General features: G+C 43.8%; 1 protein-coding gene across 2 annotated transcripts; it reads left to right on the top strand.

The window, feature by feature from the left end:
- Positions 1 to 5668: 5668 nt before the first annotated feature.
- LOC142764764 (uncharacterized) lies at positions 5669 to 17284 on the top strand. Of its 2 annotated transcripts, XM_075865292.1 has the most exons (5): positions 5669 to 6097; positions 11056 to 11118; positions 13266 to 13354; positions 16678 to 16837; positions 16935 to 17284. In XM_075865292.1, exons 4-5 carry the CDS (start codon positions 16735 to 16737, stop codon positions 17195 to 17197), a joined length of 366 nt encoding a protein of 121 aa, XP_075721407.1. In that variant the 5' UTR covers positions 5669 to 6097; positions 11056 to 11118; positions 13266 to 13354; positions 16678 to 16734; the 3' UTR covers positions 17198 to 17284. The 2 variants fall into 2 exon arrangements, with proteins under 2 accessions (XP_075721407.1, XP_075721408.1); XM_075865293.1 differs by lacking the exon at positions 5669 to 6097 and having other exon boundaries at positions 10964 to 11118.
- Positions 17285 to 17539: the final 255 nt, after the last annotated feature.

Here is a 17539-nt window from a genome sequence, read left to right as displayed (position 1 = left end):
AATGAGAAAAAAAGATGGATGACAGGTCAGTAATGTCAAATAATTTATATTAGGACACATAAAATGTAGCAGAGGGTGGCAGGTGATTAGTTCCAATGAGATCGAGAAATTATCAGCCATAATATGAAATTGGCTCATACAGGACAGGGAACATTGATTGGGCTTCCACCCTGCAGTGGACATAATATAGGCTTAACGCTAACAATGAGCAAAGTCTGTGAAATTAATGCTCCATGAAATGAGCAGTACTGCACAGATTGCTGTGCTAGACTTCCCATTTTGCATGTTTTTACCAGCTTATCCTGCTCGCTGTTCAGACACAAAGCTTCACCAGAAAAACAATGTTATACTTGGTGAGGATAATGCCAGTGAATCCAGTGTTTTATCTACACCTTTTCTTGCTTAAGTTCTCCTCCAAACTATACGATTTTTCTCGGAAATGCTCTGCTTACAGCACACCAACCGATCAAGTGAAACAACTTTATTGGGGTCCTGCAGGACGCGCCCTAGTATGCAATCACCATTTCACTTCACGTTACAACATACTGGTGGTAAAAATATTCTCTGGCAGGGTACAGAAGTGCATGCACTGAGCTAGCTTGTGCAGCGCGGTCTATTCCAGAAAGCTGAACCTATGTTTGGTACAGAATTTTGTAACCACACGATGCTTGCACAGATTAAATGTGGCCACACATAGCAACTTCTGAGCTTTTTTATGAAATGATCTCGCAGTATCTGAAAACATTTGTTTTTTTGTTCACTTCATAGTTCCCAGTGAAATATTTCTCTTGTTCCTCTCATTGAATAATGGCACTTGGTGTGACTAAGGTGTTCCTAATGCCTCACTATGAGATCAGAAAAACGATTCTCCTTGAAATTGCTTCACAAGCATTTCCTAAGATATTGAATGACACTGCTTGCACATGTACAAACATTTGCTAGTTTTTGAGGGTTGATGATAAAGGGAATCAGTTGGTGCATCCAAGCCGGACAGAGATTGACTGGCCCTGAAAAGGAACGTTTAGTTATATATCTTGCAGCTTGTTCCAGGTAGACAGGGATTCATTCTGTAGAAATGGTAACTCATAACACTGGTTCCCCAGCATGAAGAACATAACTTGACGCTAACACTGACTCAGATGTTCTGAAATGTCATAGAGGGTACATGAAGGCTGGGTACATGAAGGTTGCAGTTATACTAACTGTACAGTCAGCATGCTTGTGTGATATGTGCATAGCTGCATCAAAGCCACGTGTGAGAATTGCGTGAACAGCTGAAAATCTCAATGGCAGCATAGCTTAAGAAGTCTGTCATCCCTTTTTTGCCAGTTTCCAATATCATCCTTCCCTTTTCATGCATCTTATTTCAATATATCTGGGGTTTTAATTCCCAAAACCACGATATATTAATGAGAAGCAAATTTTGAACATCTGGTGTTCTTTAACATCTTCACTTGTTTGCAGCGCAACACCAGAAACACAGGATAGGGAAGGAGCAAAAGAGAAAGAAAAGACGGCACCGACTCTGAAAAAGACGGCACTGACATCATGACACGCACATGTCGTGATGTAAGCTGCCCAAATAGTGGCCTCCCGTGAGAATAGTGAAGAATTGGGAATGGGATCTAGCAGTAAGGGCTTTGTGTGCAATTCACAAACAGTGAAAAAGATCTACCAGGGGTGAACCACAGGTACATGGTGCACTCTGGTTGAGAGAGAGCAGAGTAAAACAGATGTGCCAGACAGGAGATTATAAATGGTTTTGTCTGGAGCTGGTGCCAGACCGAGCTCTGATTAAGCGTAAGGGAGTATTGAGCGCCAGGCCAATCTGATCCCATTCCTGTGATGGGGTGCAATGTGATGACAGGTGCGAATTCCATTTTCTTTTTTTTCCATGGGTTTAGGGAAATAATTTTTCAGGGATCAGATGAAAATACCTCCGACATACATAATAACATGCTTATTCTTGGGCGTAGTCATGCCTAGCCACCAGATTGGGAGAAAAAGGAATGTTTCCCGAAATGTGCGATAAAGTGTTTGGTGCTACGCCTTGACGGAAGTATTGATAAGTGCTTTGGAAATCGGTACGCCATTTCTGTAATCGTTAAATATGCAACTGCATGTGCCACTTCTAAGGATAGCGTGACACTCCCAGCCATTTCGGGGTAAGCCGTTTTAATCTACATGAAGATGTTAATGAGCCCGTTCTCCATCACAGCAGTAGCTGTGGCCATTCCTTCAACTAGGCCTACTGCAGCGCCAACTAAACGTCTGCATGAATTTAGCGTTAGTACCGTAGATAATAATCAGCACGTACCTTGGGTTCACTTCGATGGTGTTGTGAATTCATCTTGCGTGACAATGGTTTAAGTTGCATGCGTGCCTTAATCATTATTGCAATAGGAGACCATGATTTATCGTCACGCATGGTGTTGCTTAGCTCGGTCCTCAGTGTTCGAAGCAGGTTCCGCCTTGTGAGTGCATGAGAGAGGCACAAGAGTTGATTTCTGCTCTGTGTTTCTATAATTCCCTAGCCTGTATTATACAGGAAGCGGATAGTGCTGGTGTGCGTCAGCTGCCTCGGTGCGCTCTCAACCGCCTGCCTGGTAAGACTGATAGCTCATTCTATCAGCACCTTGTCGTACTCCCTCCTCACACTGCGACATGTCCTCCACTTGGAGGACATGATGACGGAACAAGATGATACGAAGCCCAAAACCGCAATGTTTGCGAGCCACAACCCGAGCAAACAATTCAACGGTGAGGCCAGAAAATCTACCTGACTAGGCCTGGAGCAACAAGCCAGAGAGCATATTCTTGGCTGGATAGATGGATGGATGTGGCCGTACCCTTTAGATCGGGCGGCGGCTAACGTCACCTAGCCGTAATGCTTAGTGAACTGACCACTAGATTTTTTCCCCTTTAAATAGTAAAGTTGGACGGGTACTTTGAAGTGAAGGGTTTAATTTTCAATCGTGCCTTGACTTTAGCCACAAATCAGATAACCTCCTTCTAGTTAAGTCTACCCGCTTAAAGCCTATTTTGCCCTCCCTGTCCCTAAACACCAGTGCTTTGAAAAACTCTGCGCCATCATCTTGAACTATAAGGTGAAGCCCTTTACAGAGCATTGTCAAGTGTTCGGCAGTTTTTTCTTTCTCTTCGCACGCACTGCATATTGTGTCTACCTCTTCATATTTGGCCCGATATGTCTTGGTTCGCAATACGCCCGTCCTGGCCTCAAACAGTAAAGAACTACCCTGAGTATTATCATAGATTCTTTCTTTGGCAATTTCCTGCTTAAATTTCGATAGATCTCTAGTGCGGACTTCTTAATCATGCCAATTCTCCACATGTCAGTCTCCGTTTCCTGCAGTTCCTTTTTAACCGATAGTTCTTTCTGGTTTGGCCACCTGCTGTTTTCCAAGTATTTACCAGTCAATTTCCTGGTTCGCTTCCTCCATTTTGTATTGACATTCTTCATGTACAAGTAGCTGAAAACCTTCATAGCCCAACGCTCCTCCCCCATTTCTCTCAATCGCTTCTCAAATTTTATCTTGCTGCTAGCTTCCCTGCCATCAAATGATGTTCATCCCATATCACCTTGTACTCTCTGGTTTGGTGTATTCCAATGAGCTCCTAAAGCAAGCCTACATAATTCACGTTGCCTAATTTCTAATCTTGCTTGAACTTCTGACCTCATGCACAAGACCGCGTTGCCGAACGTCAGCCCAGGAACCATGACCCCTTTCCATATTCCTCTCACAACATTATACCAATTGTAATTCCACAGTGCCCTATTTTTCATCACTGCTGCATTCCTGTTATCTTTAGTCGTCATGCATATTTCGTGTTCCCTCAGGTACTCGGTCCCGTTGCTTATCCATACGCCCAGTTATTTGTATTTATCTGTTATCTCTAGCGTGACTTCCTGTATTCTAAGCTCACTACCTTTGTTATCATTAAAAATCATGACTACTGATTTTTCTTAACTGAATCTAAAATCTAATCTATCTCCCTCATTACTGCAGATGTCCATCAACCTCTGCAAATCTTCCTTGTTGTCGGCCATTAGCACTATATCATCTGCGTAGATTAATGCTGGTAGTGCCTGATGAATGAGTTTTCCTTGTTTGACTAAAGAGAGGCTGAAGCCAAGTCCCCTTGCCTCTAATTTGGCCTCTAATCCTTGTAGGTACATCATGAATAAGAAGGGTGACAGTGGGCACGCCTGCCTAAGTCCACGTTTCACCACTGTGGGCTTAATTACCTGTTTTTCCCACTTTTTAACTACCTTGTTAGTTTTATAGATTTCCTTTAAACGATTAGTGACTCCATCTTTTACACCCTGTGTGTCTAGTATTCCCCACAAGTCCTCTTGAACCACGCTATTGTACGCTCCCTTGAATTTCTGCAGGCCGGTAGGAAGCTTCACAGTGCAGCGCCTGATCTTGTGAAACGGCGCAGCCATGCAGGCAGGGCATTCAATTCTCTCCCTATTTTTTGTATAATACTGTCCTTGTGTACATCGTAGAACACATAACAGTAATGATAGCAAACAGATAATTGATTCGGGTAGGCTTGGTGTTTTTATTTAAAATGGAACAACGAGGAAGCTGCTGAAGCTCGTGCCTGTATACAGCTGCTTTATATGGAGATGAAACTTTAACGAAAAAAAAATGTAATGATAAACAGTAGGCTCATAACAAACAACATTTCTCTGAGGGTGTATGGAATATATGTCCCATGCAAGGCTATGCATTGCAGTCCTTACTGCATTAATTATGTACACGTACTGCAGGGCATGCAAGTGTATGCAGACACACGCTTACGAAATGACATTTTTTGCTACATACAAACGTGCACCGCACCAAATAAGACGCACGTGTTTGTATAGTCAGGGAACACTCGTGAATATTGATGAAATCACACAGCTCGCTTACAGTATAAAACAAACACAATTGCGAACAATAAAATGCGACGCTGTTTAAAGAGGCGGACCCAGGTTACGAGGAGAATTATCAGTATGGCATACACACCACGTGTCAAGCTTTTGCAACATCTAAAGAGACTAAATATGGAAAGTTGCCTTTGTAAGTTAACATGACAGTACCAAATGGAGAAGCCACACGAGAGAACAATTCATCGTGGGCTAAAGAATGTGTTTTAAATATTATACACAGCTTTGCAAGATAATATCGACGAGTTTTACTCGTCTAGGTGTGGGAGGTGTAGGCCTGATAAAATGCGATGTTGCTTCAGAGCCTTTCTTTCGTAATATTGCAATTTTATTCAACTCTTTCAACCGCGGCACCGTAAATTTCTACTGGGTGCTCGAACACGGCAAGCAGGTCGCGGGGCAAAATCTTTGTAACATTTTATTACCGAAACAGCGATACTAGCAATGCTTGAGCTGTACTTGCTGTTTTCTAAATTGTAACCTTCTCAATCTCATCACTGTGATCAGGAAACAGAAAGGAAAAGTACAGCAGTAGTATGTAGAGAAATATTCAGTTTCAAGCCCTTTAGCAATATCATCTAAACAAATTGCCAGTTCACTGTTGAATTCTCTATGGAAACAAACAGCTGATCAGGGACGCAAGCTTGGCTTGGCACTGGCTTGGCCGTTCATACAGAGCCAAAAGCCGCTGAAGGAAACTGGATTGCGGATCGTATTGAGACAAAATATTTTATACATTTTTGTTTTCTTTGTTTCATTTCTCTAATTGCTCTTGTGATGGCGTGGACCGCGCTTCGTGATCTCATGTACCGGCGCACTGTTTTTAAGTTTAGTATGGCGCACGATAATACATGATTGCGTGCTTTAATTTAAAAAGGTTCGCGAGTATGGCAGCAACACTGCAATGTCGGGAAGAGGCACGGGGAAGAGGATAGTAGTAGAACCAGTAGCAGCTGCATGCCCGGGTGGAGCGACTGATGCCCAGATGGAGGAATGTCAATCCGATGCCTTTTCTGTTGGCTGTTCTGGCAGTTCCGCCGACTTTATAGAAAGAGACGACCCCGTCGCTTGTCCTCTTCTCTTTTCCTTCGGGCATCAGAGACAACATTGACGGACGACGTGTTCGACTTCACCGTGCACGTGAGTATAGGTTGGTTTTTCATTCGAGTGAATGCTTGTTCAGATTTGCAACTTGTCGACTTCATCCTGATCACTTGTCACCGGCAATAAGTCACATACGTGTGATATTTAGGTGAAATAAATGATAATGCACATTTTCTGCTCCATTTGCGTGATTTAGCTTCACCAGGACATGAGGTAAAACCTTTGTCGCCTAGCCACTAGCAGGCAAGATCGATCACTCGCATCCTTCAGTTCACGAATCAACGCGCCTGCCTTAAAATTAGTAAGCTGCTCGCAAAGAAATCTTACCGAGGCAATTTTCTTTTCTGTGAACAGTTCACCGTAGATTTGTCTTGAATAACAAAAAAAAACTTGAAAAATAAATGTCGCGACCTTTTAGAAAACGCCGTGTCTAAGAGCTAGACGCGGCATTTTGTAAAAGGCTCATTAAATTCGGTATGTTTTCGTAGTTTCTGCTTGAAATTATTATTGTCTATGAATTTCATGGCCCAATCTTTTGCTTTGGCTGAAAATCTCGGCGGCAAAAACTTTGTTCAGTGTCCCTTTAAGGGCAGGTGTAGATGCCATCATTTCAGTCGCAAATCTTTTTGCTAGTTGGTCGGCTGGTTAACAATAAGGGTACTAACTAGAGTTCCAGATTTCATTAGCAACACATCGTGATGGCTTCATCAGACGCTGCGTTATATACATTCTATCCTCGTTTTTAAATAGGTGTACCGTATGATCCACTGTTACAGGAAACAAGCGAGCTCATGGACAGTGAGCCATGTGGTGCTAACTGGCAGCGAGGCTTGTGAATGGGACGCATGCGCAAAGAATCGGGGTGCGCCCAGTTTTGTCTGCCATTTCTCCGCCTGTACGCATGACAGCATTGGAAAGCGCATCCGTATTTTAGCTGCGCAATTTATCTAGCCCAGTGCCTCCTGCTTCAGGGATTTCCTGTGAGCACAAAAAATGCATGATTTTAATCGATGCTGCAGTGTTTTGCAAGTTGTCACCGTAAAGCACATCATATTTTTCGCATAATGCTCGCTGCAACTAGCAAGTTTCGATGACTCAAAATGCTGTTCAGGTCTGATGTAGCAAACATTTTAAGCTCGTCCTCGTGACCATGAAATATTGGTTTATTAAATAATGGAAGGCAGAGTTGGTATCAGTTGATTTACAGTGTGAAAATGAAAAGTGCAAAGGACCGTGCCTCGCAAGTAAGCCTCGAGAGCATGAGCAGAGAAGTAGCAGATGAGGATGCTCATGCGCTGCATTTCCAAATCTCACCAGCACTAATGCTTGACGGACTGCTGGCCACGCACTAGCGTGTTCTTTCTGAAACAGGACTTTGGCCCTGTAAGCAAGTTCTTGAAGGGCATAGGTAAAACGTAGAATGGGCCCCCTAAATGCACCCATCCTTGAACCATTGGGCTTATGAATTAGTGCCCTTTTCAAAATACAACTATTCTGAGCTATAAATTGTGACAGAACAGTGCATGAAGTTTAAAAATGGGAAAAAAGTCTTTAAATGTCCCCTTTATACATAGTGTTTTTGTGATGTCACTTCTGCCGTTGTCGCCCTCTCCCGCCATGCCCGGGTAACTCCCTGGGTACCTACGGCAGCTCACGTGCTGCAGTGCGGTTTGTTGGGGGCTCGTCATCTGTTGCTGTGAACGATGTGGAAGCATTGTGGTTTTTTGTTGTCTTACTTTAACGAGCTCATTGGATTAGGAAGGCCTCGCTCGTTCACTCGATACAAGACCAGGTAATCAAGATGTGCGACACACATACCAGCCACGGCGTACACCGGCTGCCCGCCACAACCTATGAAGGCCTATTATCTTGCTTTCACTACAAATTGCCTGGCCCAAAAACAAGTGAAAGCTCAAAATCTCTCGAGCCGCAATTTTAAGAGTGGATGTGCGAAGCGCAGCTGCTCCCATCGAAAACTAGTCGTGCAGAGCTAGGCAAGTTTACAAGAGATATAATATTATGAATATATTGTCACGGCCTACGCCACCAAAGTAGCAATGCCCCCCCCCCCCAAGTGTTTTAAACAGTGCTGATGTTGAGCTTGAGCCTCTTTGATTGCAATTTGTGGAAATAGTCGAGGAAAATATTATACAAGGCAGATAGCGACTTTGCGTGGTGTGTGCCGCGGTAATGCCAGTCATCACTTTATTTTTCGCGTATGCTTTAACACACTTTTCACTTTGTATTTTGCTTTTGTTGTACGCTAATGTACAGTGGAGTCACTGAACATGATAGAGACCGTGTATAGAATTAATTGACTAATTAAAAAAAAAACTCTGACGCCCAACTTGAACCGATCGGCTATACTTCAAAGTGAACTAATATTGTTTCCCATTCTTTATAGTTTGTTTCAATGCAATGCCAAATCTCCGCGATCGCCATCACGATTTTAACCGCCTTCCTCGCCATCATGATTTTAACTGCGGACAAGTTTGTATGTACAGTATCTTGGTAAGCTATATCTCTTTGCAGGTAAATACTTGGCTATGGCACTTACCCGTAATGAAGTTGCACCTGAAGATGCAAATATTGCAAAGTTTCTTCAAGTAGCTTTTGTTAATCTGCACCAGCCAAATACGCTGGTACTTTTAGGAAAATCGGAATGTGCGTTCTCAATTTCAGCTTATAACTTTCAGCAAAGAAACACCCTAAGCTCTGCTCCCTCTGCGTGGACTACTAAATCAACTTGCCTCACTAGCAGCTCATAATTTCTCAAACTTGCATCGTGAGGCAAAACTAAACGGGTGCAAGCACGAGGAGACAACATGGCATTTGTAGGCGATAGATTCGGTTGGTGCCCGGGCATGTTGGTGGCGCATTTCGGAAGTGACGAAAAGGCTCTGCGAGATGCACGTGCACACTTTGTATAGTTGCTGTATTGGACAGCAAACTTTTTTTATTATCTGAGCAGTTTTACCAAAGGAAGCTTCATCATATGGCGTGATAAATGAAGCGAATCCACAGGTTGAACCACATCATAGCCTCGCTGTGCTTTTGTACTTTTTTTAGCTCGCAAAATTTATTTGTACATATAAGTGACAACTTGCCAGTAATAAGGCAGCACTTGTTTCTTTACCATATGATCATCTCCGGTGTGCTGCTGCCTCAATATTTCAAATTCTAAGCATTCACACCATTGTATGCTAACTTTTCCTTCAAAGTGAGACAAGCCACATGTGTATCGTAGATCAAGAAGCATGCCAGTTTTACGTACTTGCAAGGTAAACATCAGAAATGCACAGTTGATCAAAAATACTAGTTTAATGGTGCATCTACATAGCAGAGCACCTGTGGCACCTCGGGAAGAAGATAATGCCACATATGTTACAAGGGATAATTAAAAAAGACAGGGGACGTTCCGTGAACAAATAGAAACAAAAATAAAATGGCACGTGGCAGCGAGCGAAGGCGGCAAGGGGGGGGGGGGGAAGCCCGTGGGACTTCAGCGGATGAACATAAGGTGTGTGTTTAATATGTGGAAGAAAAAAAATCAAAATTTTCGCGACTGAAATGAGGGTGACTTAGTGAGTGCGCTCATGACGAGAGTAAACACGGTTATTATTTTTTTTTCAAATCTCTTTTGAAAGCCACAAAAAATCTGTATGTGGTGCAGCCTAACAGAAGGTCCGTGAAGGCAAATTATGAATTCGTCGTTGTACAAAGGCCTATTTTTTTTTTCATGCGCACCATCCTCGCCGCGGTGGTCTAGTGGCTAAGGTACTCGGCTGCTGACCCGCAGGGCGCGGGTTCGAATCCCGGCTGCGGCGGCTGCATTTCCGATGGAGGCGGGAATGTTGTAGGCCCGTGTGCTCAGATTTAGGTGCACGTTAAAGAACCCCAGGTGGTCTAAATTTCCGGAGCCCTCCACTACGGCGTCTATCATAATCATATAGTGGTTTTGGGACGTTAAACCCCACATATCAATCAATCAATCATGCGCACCATAAATAGTGCTCAAAATTTAATTGCATATGTTGTTTTCATCCTCGCTGTATTCCGTGCTGTTTATGATGTAAAAAAAAAAAGTAGCACGCTGAAGTGGTGCTGCTTTTGGGCAACAGTTGAAAATGGCGGGGTGCATGAATGCGGAATACTGCCGCTTACACTCAAATCACTCTTGTGGTCACCTCCCACTGTTTGCAGCATGTGTTGTGTATACACAGCTGCATATTTTCTAGCTAGAAAAATTTGATTTATGTGTTTCACGCCATTTTCTATGTAACTATTCCACAATTGCACACACTGATCAGCAGGCTTTCAATTGCGCTGAAGGACACAGGTGCCATAAAATCGATTCTTTCAAGAAACCGTATGTAAAGACTGAAGCTTCATGCATGCATACACACACACATACCATATTGTTTTTTGTACTTTATGAAAGCTGCGAAGGTCTCATGTGCCTCCAAGCGTAACCTGTCTTATTTATTCTCCATCACCGCAAAAGTTTTGTGAGTTTCAAATAAAAGTACTTTGCGCATGGCCACTTTTGGGCAATTTTTTTGTGTAGGTGTTATTTGAGCAGCCTACAGTGTTTACTTTATAAGCCTGTATGTATATGTTGCATTATAAGGATGCAGAATGTGTGTAGCTGTACAATATAGATGAAGTGTAAAAATTAAGTGTGTCTATTGTAGTGTTCTTGCAACCAATCTTACCCCCGTATTCTAGAACTTCCCTCCACTCAACGCTTCACCTTCACTTGAGATGGCTGATGGGAGCGCCGTCTCTAAGCAGAGAAAATTGCTGCATGTCAGCAATAATCTGCTGTGATTCTCGAGTAGCGCAGCGCCGCTTTCAAACGAGCAGCGGCACAGTGCTCAACTCTGTCAAGTGAAGGGTGAAAGTCGAGTCGGGGAGTGTTTATGAATATGGGGGTTAGTTTTGTTGTCTTGTTAACCTGCCATTAACACTGGATTGATGCTACTTTGCTCTAGCTGTACAGTGCTCTCCAAGGCTCAAGGAGGCACCGCACGGGGAAGGCTCGGAGCAAACCATGCGTGATTTTCCTTTCATTGTTACACTATGCACGTATAAGTGATAGACTTTAATGTATGCTATTTGTATTGTGCAAGTTTTTGGGGACATATAAAACCAACACTTATATGTTCTGACGAAAATCACGCAAGAATGAGAGAAGCTTGTGCAAAAATTATGCAAGAGTGTAAGAAGCTTTTGCAGAAGTCTGTGAAATGAAGTTTTGAAATTTTGTGGCAATGTGTCATTGTACAGTGGTCAACAGTCTTGCTCAGCATGCTTGACTGCAGGGCTCCCGGCTGCACAGGCGCATCTACGGAGTGCCTGATGCATGATGGCCCAAATGTCAGCCTGCACACTGGTGCCTCTTATCCCCGTTTGTCTGTTACATCAGCGTCTCTTGTAAAGGGGATCAACTGTGCTACTTTTTTTTTCGAATGTAATGAGTTCTTTTTCCAGATTATTGTTGTTTTAAGGTAGAGCCTCACATTTCTATCAAATACTGAAGATTCTATTTTTCCTTCTAGATGCTATGAAGTCACTTCTTGTGTTACAATAGAGTGAACACTGTTATGAGAAAAGCTACTTTATAGAGTTAACTCACTCCATATTGACTTAACACACAGAATTGGTGAAAACTACACTCCATTCCAGCTGCATTAGGAATAATATTCATTTGCATACTTCTGTTTCTTTTGTTTGTTTGTTGGCTGGAGGTTTGGAGTATAGGGTGGCCAGAGGGCACTGTGTAGTCTTTCTTCATCTTCCCAATTTTGTGAACATCAATTGATAGCCGTATGGGAAGCAGCCAGCATGCTGAAACAGCGGTGCAAGCATGCAAGATGTTCACCATTGCATGCAGTCAGTTACTGTGAGCAACCTACTGCATACAATTAACTGCGAGTGGTGAACTAACGCTGCACTATATGTGCCTCCTGGAAAGCTGCAATGGTAAAGTGCCACAATCGTATAGTAACATGGATAACATTGCAATTTGTTTGTTGAATAATTTTGCAACAGAATCAATGGAGTTTTGGATAAATTTGTGTATCTGCCTGGTTCATCAAAGCTACAGAGTCAAATGCGGTATATACTCGCGTATTATGTGTACTTTTTTTGTCAATCCGGTCATGTGCGAAGCCAGTAGGAATCGCTGGCCTAAAAGCTCAACTGGGAATATATGTTGCAGGCGCTGTCACAGCTGTCTCAAAGCGGATTGTCATTTGTTTGCTAAGCCTGTTCAAATGCCCCCATTTTCTTGAAGTTCTTCCGAACAGTGCTCACAAAAACCAGTTCCCACGACAGGGTTATACCAGAGAACATAAGTACTCTCCAATAATTGTCGGGAACCCAACGTAAAGTAGGATGCAGACAAGGAAGCGCGATGCCAACACAGTGCTGTGTGTGTCGCCCTTCATGTGTGTGTGTGTCCATTCCTTGTCCCAGTCTTCTATTGCGTTGTGTTCCCTCTGATATCTAACCAACACACCCAAGCTTCTATGCTAAGTCTTATTCAACGCACTCTTCTGCTGGCTTCCATACTGAATATTGCATGTCGAAGAACTCCACGCTGATGTGCTTAGCGGTAGCACGGTTTCAGTTTTCTTCGATAAGCTTTATAACAGCAATCTGCCTCGTATATAATTATTGTAGCCTATCACAAGGAACGGTAAAAACGCAATGGCCAGATGGCAAAACCGAAAAAAAAAATGAGTGCGAAAACCTGCCTCATCTAGTTGATGTGACAGGTCCTTGCACGGGTTCAACATCTGTGCTGTGTCTCGGGAATACATTCTTGCCGTGGAAGAGGTGGGAAGATAGGAGGCAAACCTTTCGGCATTTCGGACTGCACATAAACAGGTTTCAGTTTTCAAGTTCGATATTCTAGGGAAAGCATAAAAGTTCATGGAAGAAGGGACCTTGCACTCAGTCCATTTTGTGTAAGACTGCACTCGCCTGCTCGACAAGAGATGTGCCTGACCAGAGCATCATGAAGTCAAATGTGTCTGTGTGTGTGCTGGCAAGGTGGCTCAGGCTGGTTGGGGAGGGCAAAGTGTGCGAGCAAAAAGTTTCTTGTAGTAAAGCAGGCTGGCTAATTATACTGGTGAGCAAATTATGTGAGGATGCAAATTGTGTGAGTAAATATGGTATGTACTCTTGTATGTTTCAGCTCTATTGCTACGGATCCTGCGGATCCAACTTGGCATCCGGCAGCAACAAAGAGAGGTTCTGCAGGAGGTGCGACAGCTGAAGCACAAGGTACGGCTCTTGTCCGTGCCTCAGCACGCCCAGCCAGCACAGCGCCCCTCTGACCTTTCCGGCTGCCTGCTGGTACAATTGGAGAAGTGGAGGCAGCAGAGGCAGCTGTGCAGAGTAAAGCTGTGGCTGCGGCTTTGGTGTATATTTCTTGATTTTTAATATGCCTATGTAACATGCAGAAATTTAGTACTGCTTTAAGATTCTGTGTTTCGGGAAACAAACTTGTCAGGTTATCTCATGAGCCACTGTACTACAGTCGAATATGAAGAATTCGTACTCAAAGAGGCCAGAAAATTTGTTCAAATTAAAAGAAGTTCAAAATAATGAAAGTTACCGTAATTACTTGAATCTAACACGCACCTTTTTTCAGGTTAAGAGAGTTCATAAATCGCATGTGCATTAGAATCGAGTACGAAAAAAAAATGAATATGGTCATTCTATTGCCATCGCCACTTACAAAATGGCCGCCCCCTACGTGCGTCGGCATGGCGCGTCGGTCATTTCTGCCTATGTGTTTCCCATGCGCGGCACTTCATACGTGTGCTGAGGAGTTCGTCATCTTGTTGTACATTAGCATCGACGGCATGGTAGGGCCGACTCAAAAACTCGACGAGTGCACTACAATGCTGCTTCTAAAAGAAAAGTCGTCGCATGTGCCGGAACGGACAGAAATCGGGCCGCATCGCGGTCATTCGGAGTTCCCGAAAAGTGCGTGCGGGACTGGCGGAAACAAAAGCAGAATATTGTCGACAGCAAAGATTCACGCAAAGGCTTCAGTGGACCACAGCAGGGTCGGTTTCCACAAATTGAAGAGCTGCTCGGCGAGTATGAGATTAAGCAGTGAGCGGCACAGCGGCCCGTGACGACAGAACTGCTCCAAGTGCAGGCTATGCAGTTAGCCTTAGAAAAAGGGCTAATGCAGAGCCATTTTAAAGTGAGCAGGTGCTGGCTAACGAACTTTATGGAGAGAAAAGGCTTTTCCCTCCGAAGGCGAACGGGCATATGCCGGAAGTTGCCGGAGGAGTACGAAGAAAAGCTTCAGAGTCTTCAGAGGTTCCTCCTAAACTTGCGGCACAACAACGGCTACCTGCTTGGGCAAATCGGGAATGCCGATCACACGCCTCTTTACTTCGACATGCCTGGCACCACAACCGTCTAGGAGAAGGGGGCGAAGCAAGTTTGTGTACTGACATCGGGCCACGGTAAAACTAGAGTGACAGCAATGCTCTGTTGCACGTCAGATAGGCATAAGCTTCCCCCGTACTTCATATTTAAACGAAAGACACTCTCAAAAAGAGTCGTTTTCGCGAGTGGTGTGATCAAGCGGGCCAACGAGAAAAAAGGGAGCGCGTTGCAACCGATGTCTTAGTTTTTTTTGTTTTTTGTCTAAAACCGGGCGCGCGTTACAATCGAGGGCGCGATAGAATAGAGTAAATACGGTAAACGAGCGGAGGGCTCACCATGTAGTGATGCATGTGCATGGAGAAGTTTTATTCACAAATTACAGGACATCCGTCATTAATTAAAGTAGTCAATACGTGTCTGTACACGTTGGCCTTGCAACGAGTCAACAAGTTTTGCGTGCAGTTTGCAGAGCATTTGTACTTCGGCTTCAGTATTCTCCTGGAAAAAGAAGTTGCGCACGGCAATGTCCAGTGCTGACACTCTTCGAAGACAACTGTGTTTCCACTGTTACCATCTGCGCTGCAGCCGGAGCGTGGCCAGCACATGATGAGAATGGAGGAGCGTCTCCACCTGGAGAAAAGCAGATCGGCATTCGAGAGAGAAACACTCCGCAGCAGCTTTTTTTTTTCTCTCTTCAAGCGCGGTGTTGAAAGGAGAAGAGTCTCTACATAGCAGGAACGAAAAACAGGGAAGCGTGACACCGGCGCGTTGCAGATCGGCATGAGAGAGCCAACTCTCTGCGACAGCTTTTTTTCCCTCTTTCTCTTCATGCGCAGTGTTAAGAGGAGAAGGGTCTCTATGTGGCAGGGACGGAAAAAGCCGAAGCGGGGCACAGGAATGTCGCAGATTGGCATTGGCAAACATTCCACCGCAGTCTTTTCTTTCCTTTTCTTCATTTTCATCTTCAAGCACAGCGATGAGGTGTCTGAAGTGCCACCGCAGGATTGGGCGGGGTGCTGAGAGCATTTTCGGAGCGCGGTATAGCTTTGATAGGACCACAGCGTCAGTTCGAATTAAGTGTGTTGGAATTAATGAGATTCGACTGTATTTACTATAGTCTGTGAAGTCCGAGTGAACTGTCCTAAGCTAGCAGACGATGTAGGCGGCATCGTGTGTTTGATGGGCAGTGACTAGCAATAGCCTGCTTAAAACAGACATTCAGTAATTTTGTTCATTTATCACCCTATTTCGTGTCCGCTGCGGCTCTCTCTACTTTGAGCTACAGTTCACCCTGCCTTGTGTTAGCCGATTTCTTACTTTTTTAAAAATCTAACATGCACCCAACTTCGCAGTGTGAAGAAAAATGCACCTTTGTTTATTGTGATGAGATTTCTATGGCGACATGCCTCTTTGTTGGCTATCACAGAAAAATATAAACAGCAAATGGTGCGACCATCTAGTGCGACCTTTATTTTTCTATCAGTTTCATCTATGACCAAGATTTGGTCGCTCTAAGGTTGCCTCTTAGTACGCCTTGATCATGTTCATTTATCTTGTTGTGCTCTGCTTACAATGCATTGATTAAAAACATGTCCAAGCTTCTTTTTGAATTCCACATATTTTATCGTTTTTCACCTGTAGAAGCTACTCCTGGTCAACATTCAGGCAAAGACATTGTAACCTCGAAGAAACGTGTATTGGAATTTGAGCACTGTACAAAGTAATTATACTATTTCATAGCTAGAATCAATATTTATTAACGAAGTGAAAAAACAGCGCGTAACACAGGACACAGGACAGAGAAGAGACGGACGAGGCGCTGTCGTCCGTCTCTTCTCTGTCCTGTGTCCTGTGTTACGCGCTGTTTTTTCACTTCGTTGACCATGTACCAACCGGCCCAAATAAGCACTTTAATATTTATTAAGGGTTATAACAGTGTTGTATTTGATTTCATAACAGCGAAACTGCATATCAGAGAAGGACTCTGAAAGGTTCTCACACTGAGTGTGAGAGGGCCGATGTGGAAACCATTTTAGGTCAAGTGAGTTGAAGTTAGCGTAAAAAAACAATGAAATGTTGTGATGCCCAAAAATTCAAGTTGTTGTTTTCAGTGTCCTCTTCTTGCAGATTTTTATCATGAAAACATTTCGATGTGCTGTTGCGTTTACCCCATCTATGCTTCTTGCATTTTTTTACAGCGCAAGCACCTCCTGCAGATTGGGGGACGTGGCCTCTGAGAAATTGGTGTGAATGCCATGAAGGCTGTATTGGCACATGATGTGCAAGTGCTGTACAGCCTTCATGGCAGAAAAGGGAAAAGGGCCTTTGTGAACCTGAGGCTCTGTAGATTAGTGACAGGTTAGACTTGTTCATTTTTTTATGTGTGTGTACCCTTGTGTATTCTCTGTACTGCAGTGCTTCATCTGTACTATGGTATTTCTGTTCTTGTATGCAGATGTCATCTGCCAAAAAGCAGGGTGCGACCAGGCGGAGGCCCTCAACTTTATAAAGAGGTGGCTGCCAGGGTCTGGTGATCGCTGTGGGGGCAGGAAGCGGCGCTTCAGAGAAGCATTTGTTGTGGAGCAGCCCGATGATCCCCACTCTCAGAGTGCAGATTATCGGCTGCTCACGGCAGCTGGCTTCCTGCCCAGCCACAGCAGCCAGGGCCTTGACAGCACCACTGTCACTGTGCCCCCAACGCAACCTGACCTGCAGTAGAGCGGGCCTTTTTTAGTTGTGTATATATATTTTTCAATGTATACATTTTTTGTTGTACCAAATAAATAAAAAAAAACAAAGAATAAATAGTCTGCAGACTGTCGGTGGTGCACTGTTCGGCTAGCTTATGCTGATTCGGAAGCACCATCACCATGTTTTAGTTACAAAAAAAAGTTCTAAACTATGAATATTCTCGATTACCATGTGGGGGAAATATGTGGGGATTGCAAGTGGGGGACATACGCTTTCAACATTTACTTCCTAACGACTTTTTTCGATCTGCTGTACCAAATACCAGTACCAAATAAAGCACTCGCTATTGCAAAAGATAAATTGGTAAAA

This window comes from Rhipicephalus microplus, chromosome 6 (assembly GCF_043290135.1).
Source record: "Rhipicephalus microplus isolate Deutch F79 chromosome 6, USDA_Rmic, whole genome shotgun sequence".
NCBI classification, from domain to species: Eukaryota; Metazoa; Arthropoda; class Arachnida; order Ixodida; family Ixodidae; genus Rhipicephalus; species Rhipicephalus microplus.
The sequence above is the reverse complement of the archived record's forward strand: the minus strand, read 5'-3'. Positions and strand labels throughout refer to the sequence as shown.

What these genes read in the sequence shown, in the direction of transcription:
- LOC142764764 (XM_075865292.1), top strand. Translation starts at nt 16,735, where the DNA reads ATGAAGGCTGTATTGGCACATGATGTGCAAGTGCTGTACAGCCTTCAT. An exon ending in GCTCTGTAGATTAGTGACAG is followed by an intron (nt 16,838 to 16,934) that starts GTTAGACTTGTT and finishes TCTTGTATGCAG; the next exon opens with ATGTCATCTGCCAAAAAGCA.